Raw genomic sequence first — 18,798 nt, 5'->3', positions numbered from 1 at the left:
CGGTTTGCATGGGTTGCAATGTGATGCAGAGGTTGAGAACAAGCATATAGGGTGACGCCAAGGTCGTACATCATATTCTGAGGGTGGACATATGGAGTCCATTTGGACAATGTGGCCGTGGCTAGACTCATTTCGCGAATACGGTCGACAGCTTTCGTTTGATGCACACATTGTGATCACATGTTTGGGATCGAAGAGCGATGTCTCGATCAAGTGTCTGTCTGGTGTGAGTACGGAGCTGAACCTGGACCATGATCATTATCACACCTCCAGGGCGACAGCAGCAGGAAAGAGGTCTCTCCCAACGTCATTCATCGTTCGCTCAACCGACTAGCAGAGACCGCGCCATGCTCTTTCTTGGCTGAGACCACTCTGCGCATCAAAAGAGCCCAGACCGGCGAGTCTTGCACTATATCGAATGGGAGCAGAACGGCTTCAAACAGGAAGAAGAAGAAGGGTCCGACCCCCATCTATATTGCTCCGCTCCGAATGACTACTCGTAATGACCATAATCGAGGTGGGCCCTTTTGTAAGGTCTGGAAAATGATGAACATGTAATGTTCTGGCTCGTTCTTACGTGTTTGTCTGAGATTGCTTACTGCGCTCTGTGCGATCGGTGTTGATCATGACGTGAAGTGGGCCACTACGAGCAGTAGTAGTGGTATGTATGTTCGGCATGATCGACCATGGGACTAATGTACGTTCCTTACTCCGTTATGAGCTCCACGAACTATGTCTTCTGGGGTCGGTCTGTCCGTCACGACAGCCGGATCGCTTTCAACGGGAAATAGATTGAGTCCTACTACGCAATCCATCCGATGCATCGCATCGCAATCACCGCACGGCATCGCATCATACCGACACCAACCCGTGGTCAGTCGTTTCCGCAGCGCAGATCTTCCGTTCCGTGGTGTACGTCTGATGGACTCGGACTCGTACGAACTGCTCTTCATGAAGAATAGCAGTATCATGCCGTGAAGTGAGAATATCTGCCAACGTCGCATAGCGAGTTCTCGATCCTCAACTCCTCGTCTCAAATTAGAACACGAGGACGGTGAAGGGGGTTAGGACATTTGAAACGCACATCCAAAGGCAGAAGCCAAGGTTATGATTTTGTATTACTGTGCATTTCACACCATTTTGTATTATTATTCTTGTACTGTGTTTCGGGCATAAGAACGTTGCGGACTTACCATGAGGCATACAACCTGAACTTACAGATCTTCATCCGGAACACATGGCTGAGAGAAACCGATCCGATCTCTCCATGCCATGCTATGTCATCCCGATCACCCGTTCTAGCTCCAACCGAGAAAAACGACCCATGGGTGTTTTGACGCCTGACGGATGCGGCGGCTTGCTTTTGTTGGACACCGAGTAAAACGGCAGCGAAAGCAGCAGCAGCAGCAGCAGCAGCAGCAGCAGCAGAGCAAGAGATTCTTCCGTCTGTCTGAGGTGACATACTGGATCGAAACTAAATCCGTTTGACTCTGCATTTACCATACAGTCATGACGGCAAACAGCTAGAGCGAATTCTGGACCGGGTCCATGTGGGATTGATTGGGTGTACGGCAAGGAAGGGGGAAGGAGGGGGTATTTTCGGGAAATCGAGGGTTGGATTTAGAATTTCTGGGGTGAGGATGAAACGTGTAAACGAAAGTGTTCAGGGGTGGTCAAACAGGGATTTTCTTCTTGTAAGAGTAAACGCCAGCCAAGTTTCTCCGTTCCACCAAAAGAAGGGAGGCGGGGGGCGCGACGCGTCTAGCAGTGCGGTCAGCGTTCAAGGAAGTCTGGGCCAGGATCTCGTACTCAATTCCACCATTCTCCCCCTTTTGTTCCCTTTTCAAAACACGAGAGTGGGGAGCCCTAGCGCTTTGTTTCAACCAACAACGCGCAGATACAGTAGCAGTCAAAAAGTAGACAGGACACGATGCACGACCAAATGCCTGACCCCCGTTTCCCATATTGCACCCTCCTTTCCATATATCATCATTCCAACACCCCATTTCCATTCCCGTCATTTTCTCTCTCTCTCTCACTCACTCACTTTCTCTGCTTCTCTCCATACACTCACTTCACAACCACTCCCTCTCGCTACACGCCACCGTTCACGCTCTTTACAGCGCTCACGCCCCCCTCCCCCGACTACACGACCCCACGCCGACAACCGCAACCGTAACCCGAAACCGACGAAAAGGCCAGATCGTCGCTTGACGTGTACGATCACCTTCCGACACCACGACCCTCGTTTTCGAACAACTGCCCCCGAAAAGAAGAGAGGAAAAACCTCTGGCCCCGGTAACAACGACCGCACACATTCCTTTGAACAAAGGTATAAAATCCGCTGACCAAAAACACCTGGTGAGTGGATTCTTTTCTTTTCTCTTCTTCAAAATCAACGACGACCAACACCGCCATCACACCACCCGGAAAGTAAAAGAGCAGAGCTCATAGAACCCACCAGTCTTTTGCCCACAGACAAACACTCACTTCGACACGATGCCTTCTTTCACCACCGTCGCGACTTTCGCTCTCGTCGCTTCCGCTTCGATCGTCAGCGCCGTCCCCGTCGTCCAACGCGGTAAGCCATCCACCTACGCTGAAGGTTATCTTGAGGACTACGATGTTTGTGAGTCTACCCTGTCCTTGATATCCCCCTCCAGTTTGATCTGGACCTGATAAATTGCATGCCGCGATGTTCGATAGACCACTCCAGGTACATAGCCCTCGACTGTCAATCTCAACACAACAGCACTTTCTTCGACGACTGTTGCCACCCCATGCTCGCCAACGAGACCCTCGCTGCCGACCGTGCTCCTTACTGCACTCCCAACGCCACCGTTGCTTCTTCCGTCAACGCCACTATTGTCGCTGAGGCCAGCATCACCGCTTCTGCTACCGCCTCCGCCGACGTCGGTGCCCAGGACGAGTACTGCGAGGCTTCTTCTTCCGTCGCTTCGGTCATCAACGCCACTTCTACCGCTTACGATGACATCACTGTCGCTGCTGCCACTGCGACCACCACTGCTTCTATCGAGGCCGTTGCCGACTACGCTGGTCACCGAAACAAGGGTTACAAGGGCAAGCACTCTTCTTCCTCGTCCGCATACGCCGCCGAGTCTACCTCTTCCACTTACGAAGTCGAGTCCACCTCATCCACAGAGGCCGCCTACACTCCTTCTTCCACCGAGGCCGCTTACACCCCTACTTCCACCTCTACTTCCGAGGCTCCCGCCCAGACTACCCCCGCCTCTTCCGGTGGCGGTTCTGGTGAAGTCCACACCGGTGGTTACGCTACCTACTTCTACCAAGGTGGCAATGCAGGCGCCTGTGGCGTTGTCCATTCGGACTCTGATTACGTAATTGCCATTGACTCCAACGGTTGGTGGTCCGACTACTCCAGCAACAGCAACTCCCAATACTGTGGAAAATCCATCGTCGTCACGAATGTTGGAAATCAAAAATCTGTTACAGCTATCGTGGCCGACGTTTGTCCTTCATGCGTGTCCGACAACTCGCTCGACTTGTCCGTCGCAGCCTTCAACGCGATCGCAGACCCTAGTGAAGGTCAAGTCCCCATCACCTGGACTTGGGCATAAGTCTGAGCCGTATCTACGGGCGTAGCGCGATCGACCCACCTTGATGGTGTATTGTGATAGCCTGCGCTCCTCGCTACGACTCCTGCTACTTCTTTTTGGTCACATACAAAGCATTTCTTCCTCATCTTTTCACGACATGACATAAAACAACAAAATACGAATCAAATCGTCTCTTCCAATCCACCGCTGTGCGGTTCTTGTCTTTTCTTCGTCTCCATCCTATTCTTTTCTTATCTATCACCTTTCGAATAGTATTTGAACTGGCCTTGAGCTTCCTTCTGGACATCGTATCGACTTTCTGACCGACCCTCCTAGCGAGGCAGTAGGAGAAGTGCGATGTGCCAGATAGGAGAGTGAGGGGGTGAATGATTAGAAGTATTTGTAGGTAGATGCCGAGTTGAGACAGTTCACCTTGTAGTGCTGTGCACTGAGGTGCGGGTTTAGGATGATGATTATGAATGGAGCACGTCCTCCTATAGAACAAAAACATAACTGAGGACAAGTCTCAGATCAAGCAGTGCCACTGGCGCGTGCAATTGACTCGACCTCAACACAATCACTGCGCGAACGCGAACGAGCTGTATTCGCAGATATCTGTCCTTGTATTCTAATCGTAATGCGTTGATGCATCCAATCGATATGACTCAGGCTATCAATCGCCATTCCCAGCTCCTCTGCGATAAATACGCACGCACGCACTTTCAATGAAACGCATGATGCTCTTGTGGAGCCCCATGTTGACTTTGATGTTTTGGGTTGACGCCACTGAAATAATATCGACTTGATATCGATAGTGATCAGGATTGTATCGTTGCATTCATCCACTACCTCTTCGATACATGTTTGTGCCATCAGTGCGATCACCACCATCTAGGCTACTCACACGATCGATATCGCATCCGTTCTTTAACATCAGCAATCTCCACCGTCGCCTCTCACCTCGTCCAATCGTATCGAAAGAAGTGTTCCCGACCTTGCACTCACCTCCGACCACGCACGGAACCTTGGCCCACGTTCAAGGCGGGATTCCACGACACTTGAGGGGCCAAGCCTCTCAGCATAACATTGGATCGAAATCAACATCAACATCGAGCCGGACCGCCTCTCCGGAACGGACGACGGGGAATCCCGGCGAACAGAAGAGTGCCAGGAAGAGATTGGTATTATCGGTCGGGGATAGACCGTCGAATGTCTCAAGGGGGATCTGGAGGATAGTGACTTGTCTGAAGATCTCGATCACTGGTCGACCGACGTTGATTGATAAGAACGGACAAGGGTCTGCGATGTGAGTGACAGTGAGATTCGATCAGCAAAGACCATTTTGATGTTCTCCTCTCCTCATTGCCCATAACACCCATAGCTTCTTGACTTCTTTGCACTCTCGATTGAACCTCAGATAACGCTATCATGACTCTACTATTCGAGCACAGGCTGATTGATGCACTACTATCCTCTCTTCTCGCTCGCTCTTCTCGCTCAAACGTTCACCACCCGCCCACGGTACAGGCCGAAAGCAGCATACTACGCCGTGGCGGCAGGTCGTCAACCCGGGATATACACCACTTGGGGAGAAGCTGAAGCGCAAGTGAAGGGTTTTCCAGGGTATGTCGACTTTTATCTTGTCCAAACAAACGGCTTGGCCGTTGGTCGGCGTCGAGGCGCTCTGGGCGGTTTATCCACCCGCTCACCTGAATGAATACTGATTCATTATGCTTGGACGGATAGAGCAAAGTACAAGAAGTTTCCTAGTGAATCTCAAGCACGAGAGTTCATATCGATTACAAAGACCACCCCATACACTTCATCATCCGTCCCGACCACATTCACTTCGACAACAATGACAACGGCTACAGCGACCTCTTCCAGACTTTCGACACCAGCACTTCAATCAACCGTAATACCCAAACCCACTGCCCAGCCAAAAGGCATAGACACCCACATCCGCGCCTCATCACCAACCACTTCCTCCCCCATCGCCCTCCTCCCTAGCCATCTCCAGCCTATCGCCCAGGAGGGCTACACCTTCACAAAAGGACCGCCGTGGTATCTCGTCGTGTGGACAGATGGGTCTGCGAAGGGCAATGGACAAGTCGGGAGTAGGGCTGGTGCGGGTGTCTTCTGGGGAGGAGAAGGGGAAGCGGCGAGTCTGTGAGTGGCATTCACGACGAAGTCGGGATTGGAGGAGAAAAAGGTCGCGGCTGCAAGACGCTATGTGTGGACGAGAACCAAGACGTGGACGTGGGGGAACCCAGGAGCTGGGAATCGGGGAGAGCAAAGAGGAGGACGCTAATGCGGAGAGACGTAGCTGACTTCCGCTCAATTCTTACAGAAACTACAGCGAGAGAGTACCAGGCCTTCCACAGACGAACAACCGCGGCGAGCTCCTGGTGAGTTATTTCTCTCACCGAAGCGAAACATCCGTTATATCGAGAGAAATGTACCGAGAACCGCATCTCATCTCAGTGCTGATGTACCCCATGATTTCTTTATCAGGCTGTGATTCGAGCTATCGAGCAATGTCCTTTTCCCGATATACCCTTGGAGATCCGACTGGACTCTCAGTATACCATTTCGTGTAGGTTGGGCTGTACAACCACTATCCTGGTCGTCCTCCAGTCATTCCTTTCTTCCATAACTCGGACAGCCACCTCGTCTTACGCCTTTTCTGTTACTCAACCAATCGACCCATGGGCTGATCTGCAATGAAGGCATGACAACATGGCTTCCCAAGTGGCTCAAGACCAACTTCCGAACGTCGACCAAATCTTCGTCTTCCTCCTCCTCCTTTTCGGACCACGGCTCATCAAAATCGAAACAAGTGATGAATGTCGACATGATCAAACATCTCCTTGTACTTTTACGGCGGAGGGGATCCAAGGGGAGAGTCAAGTTCAAATATGTCCCTGCGCACAGTGGGGTGGATGGGAACGAAGCTGCTGATGTGAGTTGGGTGTTTCCTCTCTGCGCGGTGGAAGATTGTGATGTGTGGTGTGGTGTGAACTACGGTCTGGGTTTGGATGTGAAGGGGCTGCTGCGGGTGACATGGAGGCGGGAGAGGGGTGACGGAGGGTGGGTACGCAACGAGAATCGTGCTCAATGACATAGGGGATAAGGGGTCTTGAGGCGATAGAGAGAGAGGCGATAGAGAGAAAGAGGAAGGACGATGGCATCTTGTCGATCTTTCTTGTGAGATTTGGGTCGATACTGATCGTCTCACCCACCGTGATCTCCCGCAGCGTCTCGCAAAGTTGGGCGGTATGATGCCTGAAGTGCAAACGGAATTCCAATGGCTAGATCCAGACCGTGAACATGATGATGATGATGATGATGATGATGATGATGATGATGATGATGATGATGATGATGATGATGATGATGATGATGATGATGATGATGATGATGATGATATGATCCCTTCGACCAAGGAGATCAAGGAAGAAGATCGGAGATTGGAAGATCCAACAGAGATCGAAGTCGAAGTGAGTGTCTGTGCATCAAGCATCATGTCAAAAGAAGCTACAGTACGAGTATTCGTTCCCAGACCACACAGAACATGGTCTTCTCATGTCGGGCTCCCTGTCTAAATATATATATATGTCCAGGATAATGCTGATCCACTCTGTGTAATCCTTCTCGTGCAGATTGACCAAAATTGGTTGATGACACCCGAACAATTGGAAGAGTTTGAAAGAGGTTTCGAGGCAGAATAGTCATATCATATCCTATCCAATCATGTCATGTCATCCAATCATCAGCATTGCATACACAATCACACCTCATGCACTCCATATGCTTATTCCAATCCGTGCCGAATACCAAATGCCATGCATCATGCCATCCCAAACATCTCTCCTCTACTTCTGAAACGGACAATTTGTCAGATGCCCGAACAGAATGGTCCGATGCCCTGATTTCGTCTGTTCCCAACATCACGCAAAGATCATCCATTCAGACCCCTCCTTGCCAGCTCTTCCTGCGAGACGACGATCTCTTTCCCTCCGATCGTTCCCGTTCTCCCGCTCACGCCGAACGTCAACGCGTATCCTGGAGGCAGTTCGGTACCAGGTGCGGGCAGTTCGAGCAAAGGCCATGAGGCTGGTTTAGGCTTTTGAAGTACGATGTCGACCTATGGATGTGAAAGACAGTTTGTCAGTATCGACCAAATCAGGCCGTCAGCGAGTATCATCTCTTCCATGGTTTCCCGAGCGAGCTGCCAATGTCGATCGCCATGTCAGACGACATGCAGTGCGATTTGAACATACTCGAAGCAGCAGCGCTGTTTTACCAGAACCAGATCAGAATCACTCACCTTGGTAGACAAGAAACGGAAAGTGCTGGTCTCGGGATCGATGGGTCCATATAAGGTGACTGATTTGACCACTCGCTTGTTCGCAGGAAGATGAAGATCGAGGTGGAGCTGAGATACGGGTTCATTGTGAGCTGTCCTCACCCTTTCCCTTTCCCTTTCCCAATCCCAAGCAGCAGGCTATCAGCTCACCTGCTGCGGTTCAAAGACCACTCTCGACTTTTCCTTGTCCGCGCTGTAACGTCGTCAGCTGTCGTCGAGAGACCCGATGCAGACGCTAGCTGACTCACCCTTTGGCGAATGCTGAAACGTGGACTTGTAACGGTGTTTGATAATGATCCAATCGACAATTCACCAGTTCCTCCTTGGTCTATTCGACATCTCCTGCGTCAGCTGAGGTCGACAGACTCGGTGTGTATCTTTCCGGCTGTCACGAAGCAAACCCAACGCACCTCATCTTTCTTGGCGCCGACAAAGAGATGTTTACCCTCTTTACAACCCTCAATCTTGAGGAACTCGGAGAACTCAAGAACCCGTCGTTTGCAGCACAAGTAACCTTTTGATCCCTCGTGGAAGATTGCCTGGGTGGGGAAGTCAGCGAACGTAACGTACAGTACCAGATGTTAATCATATCAGATGCAGATGCAGCGTTGAGCTAAGATCCGGCGATAGTCTCTTGGACGCCTACGACCGTGCAGTGACAAGTGATTCAGAGGGAAGGTGAGGGGGGGGGGGAGGGGGCACGGTTCCCAAACTCACTGGCTGAGGATGATATCTACATTTCGATTTCTCCCCCTCTCCTCTCGACACTTCCTCCCCTTCCCAAACAGCTCCACAACCCAATCTCTTACATCTCGCCCCATCCTCCACCTTGAACGACAGATCATCTTCCTCGTCCTCCTTCGCCGGTATGGCGGGAGCAGGAGCAGAAGCAGTCGAAGAAACAGCTGTTGGTGGAACTGATGCAGGTGTAGTTGTGGATGAGGGAGACGAAGCAGCTTCGGTCGAGAGGTTCTGGAAACCGTAGGTCTCCACACCGGAAGAGGAGACCGTTGTTGGCGTCTCGGTCGAAGCGGGTTGAGGAGCAGTGGGTTTGAGTGGGAGAGAAGTGGTGTGCGTTCCGGTCGTGCATGGCTATGAATCACAGAAATGAGATGTAGTCAGCGAGATGGAATTAGCGCAAGATCGAATGCAATGGAGAAAAGACCCGTGATGACCTACGGGTATAGCCATGAACGCCTCGAATTCGAGGACCGGCTAGATCGATGTCAGCTGAGATCATTCCTCTCCTCTTCTGTCTGATCTCCCAGCTAAGCCTACCTTGTTCACCTCATTACAGCAAGCTTCCGGACTTTGTCAGCTTGATTACCGCATCGTGAGAGGAAAAAGACGCTTACACCATGATTTCAACCCTTCGTGGAAGACCTGTTTGACCGATGAGAGGGTCGGTCAGCGCTGTTTGTACAAGGACGGGACCAGTGAATATGAAATACGATCCAAGGTCACGCACAGGACCTCCAGAGTGGTAGCTGCAGCTCCCTTCGACGTTGTCGCCCTCGTCAAAGTCCTTCCCACAACCTTGATGAGTGCACTTGGGCATCGTCGTTTCGTGGGGAAAAGATTTCGAGGGGGAAGGCGAAGAAGTGGAGCACCTGTAATCTCTTGTACGGACAGATAGAGATTGGAATTGTAGATCTAGTCGAGGTTTCCACGCGAAATGTCTAGAAACGACGCTGAGATCTCCTCCATCTCGCAGATAGGTCACGTGATGTACCACAGGGGGCGGGGGGTGGCCGGAGAGGCCCAAATGTAGAGTATGCATGCATTCTACACATGACGAATGGGCAAACCGAATCGAGCCATCACATTCGTCATCTTCTCAGCCACCATACGACGACAAAGATCCACAGGACTAGTAACAAGAACCCCATGAACCAACACCAATTACCACCTTGACGCGATGCCATCTTGTTCATCCTTCGGAACGTGCCACCGAGGAAATTGGACGTGTTGGCGAATGTGTCGTTCTGGCGGGTGAGCGAGGAGAGGAATGCAGTATCAGTACAATGACGTCAAAGAAGGGATGCGGGGGTAACGGTAACGCATTGACGAGCCGAGATGGGTGTTGACATGACCGTGGTACAGCTTGAGATGGGACTGACCATGCCGCCTAGATGGAGGTTACTATCTCGAACTTCATTCCCAATACCAACTGTGATCTACTCGAAGACAATCAGCATACGACTTTGTTACTTTCAGAACACCTCCATGGGAGCTAATGGAAGCTGACAACGCCTCTCCGCCATCCCCAACTCACATCTTTCAATGTCTTCACCTTACCCAACAACCCCTCCAACCGTTCATCGTTTTGACCTTCCACGTCATGCGTCGCCCTCGTATACCCGCTGCCCATCCCTCCTCCATAAGGTGACTCGGAATATTGTGAGCCAGTAGACGGTGGTCGAGGGAACGGAGATGCCCGTCCAGAGGATGGGCCCGAGGGAGGTTGGGGCGTGAGGGCAGGGGTGAGATTATGTGTCGGATTCCGTTGTGATAGCGTCGTCAGTCTGTGCATTCCCCAAAAACATCATCATCATCATTCAGCGATGGCTCGTTGACACATGATTGCCATCGATATCCTCGTGAGCTCGTGCAGTATCACGAGTCGAGCGGTAATGAAGAAAGTGTGATATCTCACCGGCTGGTCATGATGGATAGGAGCGAGGCGAGTGGCAGCTGACCACTGATGGGAGTAGAACGGGGTGATCGCTATCGTCTGTAGGAAGCTCCGAGATGTTGGGGCTGATACCTTTTATTGCGGTACAGCACGAGATAGGGTCAGCTGATGACGATACAGACACGACACGACGATAACGCGAGAGATGCAAGCTGTTTTCATAGCCGTCGTAGCAACTCGGTACGAAAAAACGATGACGACACGATGTCTGGCGTTGCACGGAAGGTTTTTGTATCAGGCTCTTCTTCAGGTCAGTCTGATGAAATTGATCGTAATTGACATTATTGGGTCAGTTGACAATCACCAGGGATCTTTCTTCCCTCTCCCCCTCTCTCTCTCCCCCTCCCTCCCCTTGATTTGATAATTGGAGGTTGGGAATTCAACATGCATGCATATCTCACGTACAACTTGAGAAAAAGCCTTTCTCCTCACCTATACAAGCAGTATCCCTTGACTCTTACCACTGCTTCTGTGCTCTCTCTCCCTCTCCCTCCATACCCTCTCTTCTCTTCGGAGTCAAATCAATCTCACCATTCGACCAAACGCTGCTTCCTTCCTCCTCCTGTTTCTTATACCTTCTTCACCCCCCCCCCCTCTCCCTCTCCACCAACACGGATATATACGCATGACAACCCCCTCGTGACTGACCATCACCGATCACACCAGCAATAGTGATACTGTACATCAAACCCTCCATCCTCTCAACGTTTCAGTACAGAGTGGCCCGTCAGGTTCAGACTCGATACCCCCTTTCCCGCTCTTGTATTGCTTTCTTTTCCTGCTGATACACGGGTCCAATCATATGGCGGGACATTCGCACACTCCACTCGTAGATCCCTCACACGCTCAGTCTCCCGGATTCATCTCGCTTCCACTGTTCTCGCCATACAACACGGCTCATTAAGTGGAGACCTCAACGTCTTTCCCCCACACAATCTCGAGGATGAGTCGCGCGAACACGACAGGCTACAGCAGCTTCAACAGGAACCCTCTCCCCACAACGTTTCCATCAGAGTCGACGCCCACTGCTTCCATCGCGTCCACCTCGTCACCGTATGCTTCAACCCCTGCATCTCTCGACACACGTCTACCCTCCGTCATCTCTCGACCGGGACACGAGTCGCAGAGCGAGCGCAATACGTCCCTTCATCCCTTACCCACCCTCCCGTCACCCACTTCATCACACCACTACTCGGAAGAGCGATTTACCCATAATCATCTACTGGGACCTTTTTCGTTACCGTACCAGGCGATGGACGAAGCCGGACCATCTCGGAGAGACGCAGCTCCCCATCAAAGCGCCCACTGGTCGCACGATCTCTTTCAAGGACGTCAACAGCAACTTTCCGATAATATGTTCCAAACTCAAAGTGGAGCTCCGACATTGGAGCTATCAGGAATGTCACCGTACAAAAGCACGTCCCACAATCCCGTCTTGCAGTCATCCTCGACGCAGATTCCAACCCCCGGCTCTGCTTCGGTCCCGTGGACGAATCGGACACAGCTGCAATGGCAGGGCGGAGGAGCAGGCTCGTCGCAACTTCACAGTCCCGGCAGTGGAGGAGGAGGAGGGACCAGTACCCTGCACAGATCTACGTCCAATCGGTCTGGACCTTCAACGTCACCATCTCCCCATCCCTTCCACTCGCAGGCGGCCTTCGGTGTCCATTCATCTCCAGCAGAGTCCCCACGATATCATCCGTACGCCTCTACGCAAGTACCACATCCCGGTGGAGCGATGAGCTCTCCAGCACCAAATCAGAATACGATGTTACCGCCTCAGATAGGAATGGGGCAAATTTATCAGACTGGTCCTTTCAGCGATACTGGCACACCAAACTCGTTGACTCTCGAGCCACTGCATAGCGCAGGATATCCTGGAATCTTGTATGGGAACGTGCCGCTGCCCGAGGGATATGTGGCTACTCCGCCTTGGGGCGGAAGAGCAGTCGACGAAACGAGAGTTGGGCCGGAGGAGTATTCAAGGGTGAGTCTTGAGGTTTGCGCCTTTCTTTGCCCTTGGGAAACTGACGACCAGGGTATCATCAGGCGATTTCGCTATATGCTCACTTACTTGATGCGATACCTCACATGATCCCTGCGTCTCAACCTCCACCTCAACAATCGAACGGGGAGAGTCCGCTACAATCCTTCGACTCGATCATCAATCTTGCTTCGGATGGTCTGAATCTCCTGACGGGCCACTTACCTCCTCCCAACCTGACTTCGTCCTTGCTAGGAGGGACAAGTGACGGGAAGGGCAAGAGGAGGAGCTCAATGAGCGAGAAAAAGACAACGACCAAGTGTCTTGGTTGCGGAGCGACCGAGACGCCAGAGTGGAGAAGAGGTCCGATGGGTCCTCGGACGCTGTGTAATGCTTGTGTGAGTGGTGGTGCGGCTTCAGGCGGGAGGGACCTCATGAGCAGCTCGAGAACACCCGAGGACAAGAAGCTGACGTTGCTGGTCTGTTGTCAGGGTCTGGTACACATGAAACTTCAACGAAAAAAGAGAAAGGCAGACGAAAAAGCGGCGGCAGCAGCAGCTTTAGCATCCAGTTCAGGCAACGGGAATGGTAAGGACATGGCTGCGAATAACTCAGAATGAGCACGATATCTTAGCCAACAAATCATAAAGTCGAGTCTAGGAAGGGAAGAGTCCGATGCGGATGACAGTCGCAATTACGCGATTGCAAGTGTGTATCAGGTCCGGTGTATTGCTAAATTTTGTATAAATGTCATATATCGATGCGATAAAGGAATCACTCGTCGGAGGGGAGAATAGGATTGTATTCTATCATTGTGTATGATATCATGCATTAACGAATCGGTTGTGATGTCGGAGGTGAGGTCAAGAGCGGTGACTTTTCGAAGCTTGAATCGCTCTACGTCCATCCCACTCACGGGATGACCTTTACGTGTATGTACGGATGCCTGTCGCAACGGTAGCCACGGTAGCCACCACAATTGCTCCATTTCCTCGAAGCTGTCATTGAACTGGAATCATGATGGATAGTAATCAATACAACGTTATCTCTCGCCGACTTGTATCAACCATCCACACCTGTTTCGACTAGGTCTCAACGATGACGAGCTCATCAGGATCCAAGGTAGTCTTCTCGATTCCCGCTACGAGAGCTTCGACATCGTCCAGTTCTTCTTCGCTCTCTTGTTTTTGCCCTTGGCTTTGATCCCACTCATTTCCTATATGATTAGGATTGGCTCTGAGTAGATCTTCACCTTCGTTGGCGACTGGAAAGAACAATCCCCCCAACCCCCAAAAAAAGGGAAAAAAACCAAGAATCAGCACATGTCCTTTCATTTCCCTCTTTATCACGGAGCCCCCACGAGAGACCGTATGAAACACGATGACAGGGACAGGGTAGACATCGGCACCAAACTGAGTTGGGATAAGGATTGAGAGCCCCACATACCCTTCTCTTTACGTCTCTCTTCTTGTTCCTCTTCCATCTCTTTCTGTATCGTTTCCTGCATCGCCGTGATGTCCTCGCTCGTGGAACATGTCCGATATCGTTCGATCAAATGCGAGTTGAGCTTGTAGAACGAGTGACCCCACGAGAACTTGGACAGTCTACAAATAGGAGGGCTCATTTCCGTCAGTGAATCGCACAGAGTAAGGGGGGTTTTTGAGCGAGGGAAGAGGGTGAGTAAGAAGTTGAGGTGATGACTGCGGGTGCGGGTGACGGTAGGCAGTGTCAGAAGAATGTGTGCCACCCACAAGACCTCGGCCCAATCTGCATGACCGGTAATGTAGAATCCTGCAGCAAGCGCTTCCACACAGTTCAATCGCCATGGTTTTCCGTAGTTGACAGGATTACTCGCGATGAGAAAGGGTACTGTGATGTGGAGTATCAGCACGGCTTTGTTCCGAAAGAACGCAAGCTAAGCACGAGTATCGACCATCATGTGAAGGTGCATGATGATGATGATGTTGATGACGATGTTGAAGAAGAAGAAGAGGAAGAAGAAAAAAATTCCGCTCACATAACCTCTCATAGGGCGACTTGATCTTCCCAAAAGGGACTTCATCCAGTCTCGCCCAACTGCATTCGACGACAGCAAGTCCACTCATCTGGATGATCTCGTCGTCTGAAGGTGAGATCACTTTCTTCCCTTTCGGTCTGTTGAAGTTACCAGCACGAGACATGTCAGCGGAAATCCCAAACTTGAGAGCCACGACGGCGCATTTCTTCGTACTCGCGAGAGATGCCGACAAGCTTCATGCCCAGAATCCGCCCGTCAAGAACGACTCGGCCTCAAACCAAAACAGAACCCACAAACTCACGTCAACACGATCCCCCTGAATCTCTGTCCGACCCTCATCGAACTGATCAGTCCATGTCTCGCTAATTTCTTCCCCGAACATCGTCGTGGATCACAATGGTCGAAATCCCACATGGCAACCGGGACGTCGATGGAGAGTAATCTCTCTTCTTCAGACTCGTCATCGTCTTCGTCATCGTCATCGTCGGCGTTTGCCTCGGCATCGTTCCCAGCTTGTGAGGAAGACTCTTCGTCATCCTCGCTGCCCTTTGACTTGTCGTCCTCTTCACCAGATCCGCTGGACGATGATCCTATAATGACCAATACATTTATCTGCATCAGCTTCGTCTCGCTCGACATGACCTTTTGATGTCGCAATCGACCGGTATCTAGGCTGAACGTTTCAGCATGAAGGAGGCTCACCCTCACCGACCCTCTCTCCGGCCATCACTCTCCTGAACACTTCCTCATCGTCAGGTGTCTCCTGCGCTATCCTTATGGTCATAGCCTTCTGACGACCACTTCCACCACCCCGAGCGGCGTGTGTTGATCCCCGACCTCGCCCTCGACCACCTCGTGCGGGAGCCCGTTGATTTCGTTCCTTGGAAGGTTTGCCCATGTCGGTGTGTGTTGCGGATCTGTTATCTGTTCCTCTGTCGCGATCGTGGTCGGATGGAGATGACAGCGCAGGTGAACTTCACCGTGCATAGGTTATATATCGCTGGTTGTCAACCTATGACTGAACTGACGCGATGCGATTTGACTTTTTGTCCGGTCACGTGATATCCAATGCCCCGACTTCGTATCTGAGCCGAACAACGACGAGAAAGTGGGGATATATAAACGACATTTGACAGCGACTTTCGACATTTCTCTTTCACTTTCCTACCTTTTCGTGTCTCGTTGTATCGTTTCTCACTTGTTCGTTCGTCTTGGACCCACCCGACTCGTGGGGTCTCCTTTCCTTTTCGTATCGCCTTTCACACTCTTTACTCACCATGCCAGGCCCATCTCCTTCCGCGCACCAAGTCCTGGTATATTCCGGACCGGGAGTGTCCCCGCTCTCCCTCTCACATACATTGTTGACCCTCTCGTTACTTCTCCTGCCTCACTACACAGTCCAACCCATCACTCCTGAAGTCCTAGGCTCTCAACCATGGGAACCGTCTTGCGCTCTCCTCGTCATACCCGGTGGGAGAGATCTGCCTTATGTCGAGGAATTGACACAGAAGCGCAAGGTTACAAAGAGGATCAAGGATTATGTGGCGGAAGGGGGCAGATATCTGGGAATCTGTGCAGGCGCCTACTTTGGTGCTGGAGAAGTGAGATTTGATGTCGGTGGACCTATGGAAGTGGTCGGAGAAAGAGAGCTGGTAAATTGGCTCACTACTCGTCCGCGCACGATACGTCTTGCTGATTTCTCCTTTGCGGTAGGCTTTCTTTCCTGGTCCAAGTGTTGGGCCGACGTACGTTGGATTCAAGTATGCCTCGGAAGCTGGCTCTCGAGCAATAACGCTTTTCCTCGAACCGTCTTCATCATCTTCCTCTCAACATCGAGTGCTCGATCATATATATTACAACGGCGGAGGTTACTTCGTCCTTCCGTCTCCTCTCCCTTCTACCGTCCAAGTCCTCGCTCGCTATGCGGAATCTGATGCTTCATCGTCATCGTCGTCTAGTGGCGAGGACAAGCCTGTCGCTGCGGTCCTTACTAAAAATGGCAAAGGCCGGGCTATACTGTGCTCGGTCCACCCCGAATACCCTCTATCCGACCCTCCCGCGATGGATGCAATGGCTCGCTTGATACATCCGCCTGAGAAGGAGCAAGTAGAAAGAAGTGACAAAGAGCGAATTGCTTGGGTGGAAGAACTGCTAGAGCTCTTGGGTCTTCAGCCTCCGGGAAAGGACAAGAAATCAGTAGGGGGAAACCCTTCCGTCGTTGGTGCAGAGGGAGAGGAAGATCCAGCGTTGCTCTTACATCCTACTCATCCTTCCCCCATATTCCTCCTCTCACACCCAAACCTACTGGATATCGCCTCGGCTGCTGTCTCAAAGGCAGATCTGAAGGGGAAAATGACGGACGTGGACGGATGGGACGTTCTCCGAGATGGCAACGACGAGCTTCATATCGGCTCGCTGGAGAGGACTGCTTCTGGTACACATTTCTCAGAGGACAGCTTGACTCAGTGGCTCGCCAAGGCACGACGAACTCAACCGGTCTTGGACCCTCCGCCCTTGGAAAAGCTTTCCCTTGACTCTCAATCAGAGCCCGCACCTCAACCACCTCAGCCTCCAGATTTCCATTCGATTCCCAAAACAGTCCTTACCCCCTCTCCTACGATAGCGTACTCGCCGAGATGGACCCCGCTCTTCAATCTTACAACTTACTGGAGCGAAATCGACCTGGCAAGGAAGAAAAATGGGAGGCGATCAGGTGTGCTGAGGAAGACCGAGGAAGGAGAGAGGTGGTCACTTGGTGATTGTCTGCTGTACGCAGAGACTGTCACTAGTACTCAAACCATGCTTGATCGGTATGTTGTACGCACAAGGCTGTTTCCAGGACGTAATACTCACCTTAGTGCATAGCAATCCTCTGCTCCTCACTCACCTACCGACACCGCTTGTCTTCCTGGCGTCATTCCAGCTCTCAGGCCGAGGCCGAGGCTCAAATATATGGCTCTCCCCTCCTGGCTGTCTCCAATTCTCGATTCTGCTGGAGCTACCCGCTTCGCTATCGTCAAAAATGGTGTTCATTCAATACATCATGGCATTAGCGGTATGTGAGGCAGTGGACGATGATGGCAGATTAGGAGTGAGAATCAAGTGGCCTAATGACATCTACGCGGAAGTTGAGGGTGTCGGCGGGACGGAAGTAGGCAGTGGGAAGAAAGGTAAGGCCAAGCTGGGAGGAATTTTGGTCAATACCAACTTCGTAGGCGGCAAGTGGAGGATCGTGGTTGGTGAGTTTCAGCTTTTCGCGGAGCACTCTATGATAGCAAATGACGAACCTCTGCTGACGCTACGTGACATACATAGGATGTGGCATCAATGTACTCAACGCTCTTCCTACGACTTCGTTATCGCAACTCCATGGCCTTCTTGCCGCGAAGACTTCTTCTAGCTCGCCGAGCAAACCGCTGCCGGCTGCCCCGACTATGGAAGGCACTTTTGCCAAGATCATGACGGCTTTCGACTCAAAATGGGAACAGTTCATCGAGGAGAAGGGGTTCAAGGGGTTCATGGATGAGTATCACGGAAGATGGTTGCATTCGTGAGTTGCTGACTTACGTGTGGTCGTTAGTAATCGATAGGTTTTATGCTGATGTGCTGCAATTGAACAGTGGTCAAGAGGTAACTCTCACCACAACCGAACCTCATACTCGACTCCGAATCCTGTCTATAACACCAGACCACGGTCTTCTCCGCTGTATACCGATCGGCGAGAGAGCAAAGTCGACTTCATCGGGTCTGACACAGCTGTACGGCCGGAATGTTGACAGCGGAGAGGACGACCGTACAGTATCTTCCTCTAACAGAGGTGGTGCGGCCAGAACGACGGAGTTTGTGGACCTCCAGCCAGACGGGAACAGTTTCGATCTGATGAGCGGGATGATCAAGCGGAAAGTATAGAAGTATAGAAGAGAAAGAGATGGATGGTTTGTTGTTTCCAGCGAAAGAGGGTCGCATAGCTTACTAAATTACTGATTGTTGAGAAGATGAACCGAACTGCCTCCTGGCTCATCGTCATTAATGGCCGTCGCAGTGTCTGAGGAACGTCTGCGGCGGCCGTCATCAAGTATCCGCCCATTAGGCTTATCACCGGCGTCATCATCGACTGTAGACCTTTGCTCGATACTGACGTGTCGTCCACTTCTA

The 18,798-nt window shown here is 51.5% G+C and overlaps 6 protein-coding genes across 6 annotated transcripts; 3 read left to right on the top strand and 3 right to left on the bottom strand.

The window, feature by feature from the left end:
* Nucleotides 1-2,499: 2,499 nt before the first annotated feature.
* Nucleotides 2,500-3,599, top strand: IAR55_002404 (uncharacterized protein; the record flags this gene model as incomplete). Its single annotated transcript, XM_066945517.1, has 2 exons — nt 2,500-2,629; nt 2,707-3,599. 2 exons carry the CDS (start codon nt 2,500-2,502, stop codon nt 3,597-3,599), a joined length of 1,023 nt encoding a protein of 340 aa, XP_066804206.1.
* A 3,940-nt stretch (nt 3,600-7,539) lies between these two features.
* Nucleotides 7,540-9,505, bottom strand: IAR55_002402 (uncharacterized protein; the record flags this gene model as incomplete). Its single annotated transcript, XM_066945516.1, has 10 exons — nt 7,540-7,725; nt 7,909-8,016; nt 8,098-8,140; nt 8,196-8,275; nt 8,358-8,486; nt 8,665-9,039; nt 9,127-9,162; nt 9,226-9,248; nt 9,303-9,330; nt 9,416-9,505. The coding sequence occupies 10 exons, from the start codon at nt 9,503-9,505 to the stop codon at nt 7,540-7,542; spliced, it is 1,098 nt and encodes a 365-aa protein (XP_066804205.1).
* Nucleotides 9,506-9,776: 271 nt separating this feature from the next.
* On the bottom strand, nt 9,777-10,614 carry IAR55_002401 (uncharacterized protein; the record flags this gene model as incomplete). The annotated part of the gene is made up of 4 exons (XM_066945515.1): nt 9,777-9,932; nt 10,068-10,124; nt 10,223-10,472; nt 10,604-10,614. The coding sequence occupies 4 exons, from the start codon at nt 10,612-10,614 to the stop codon at nt 9,777-9,779; spliced, it is 474 nt and encodes a 157-aa protein (XP_066804204.1).
* Nucleotides 10,615-11,585: 971 nt separating this feature from the next.
* On the top strand, nt 11,586-13,246 carry IAR55_002400 (uncharacterized protein; the record flags this gene model as incomplete). Its single annotated transcript, XM_066945514.1, has 3 exons — nt 11,586-12,629; nt 12,692-13,024; nt 13,118-13,246. The coding sequence occupies 3 exons, from the start codon at nt 11,586-11,588 to the stop codon at nt 13,244-13,246; spliced, it is 1,506 nt and encodes a 501-aa protein (XP_066804203.1).
* A 465-nt stretch (nt 13,247-13,711) lies between these two features.
* On the bottom strand, nt 13,712-15,541 carry IAR55_002399 (uncharacterized protein; the record flags this gene model as incomplete). Its single annotated transcript, XM_066945513.1, has 6 exons — nt 13,712-13,890; nt 14,073-14,230; nt 14,378-14,495; nt 14,644-14,780; nt 14,945-15,233; nt 15,346-15,541. 6 exons carry the CDS (start codon nt 15,539-15,541, stop codon nt 13,712-13,714), a joined length of 1,077 nt encoding a protein of 358 aa, XP_066804202.1.
* A 379-nt stretch (nt 15,542-15,920) lies between these two features.
* Nucleotides 15,921-18,552, top strand: IAR55_002398 (biotin-[acetyl-CoA-carboxylase] ligase; the record flags this gene model as incomplete). The annotated part of the gene is made up of 5 exons (XM_066945512.1): nt 15,921-16,295; nt 16,357-17,453; nt 17,509-17,882; nt 17,959-18,193; nt 18,264-18,552. 5 exons carry the CDS (start codon nt 15,921-15,923, stop codon nt 18,550-18,552), a joined length of 2,370 nt encoding a protein of 789 aa, XP_066804201.1.
* Nucleotides 18,553-18,798: the final 246 nt, after the last annotated feature.

Source organism: Kwoniella newhampshirensis, chromosome 4, assembly GCF_039105145.1.
Source record: "Kwoniella newhampshirensis strain CBS 13917 chromosome 4, whole genome shotgun sequence".
Taxonomy (NCBI): Eukaryota; Fungi; Basidiomycota; class Tremellomycetes; order Tremellales; family Cryptococcaceae; genus Kwoniella; species Kwoniella newhampshirensis.
The sequence above is the reverse complement of the archived record's forward strand: the minus strand, read 5'-3'. Positions and strand labels throughout refer to the sequence as shown.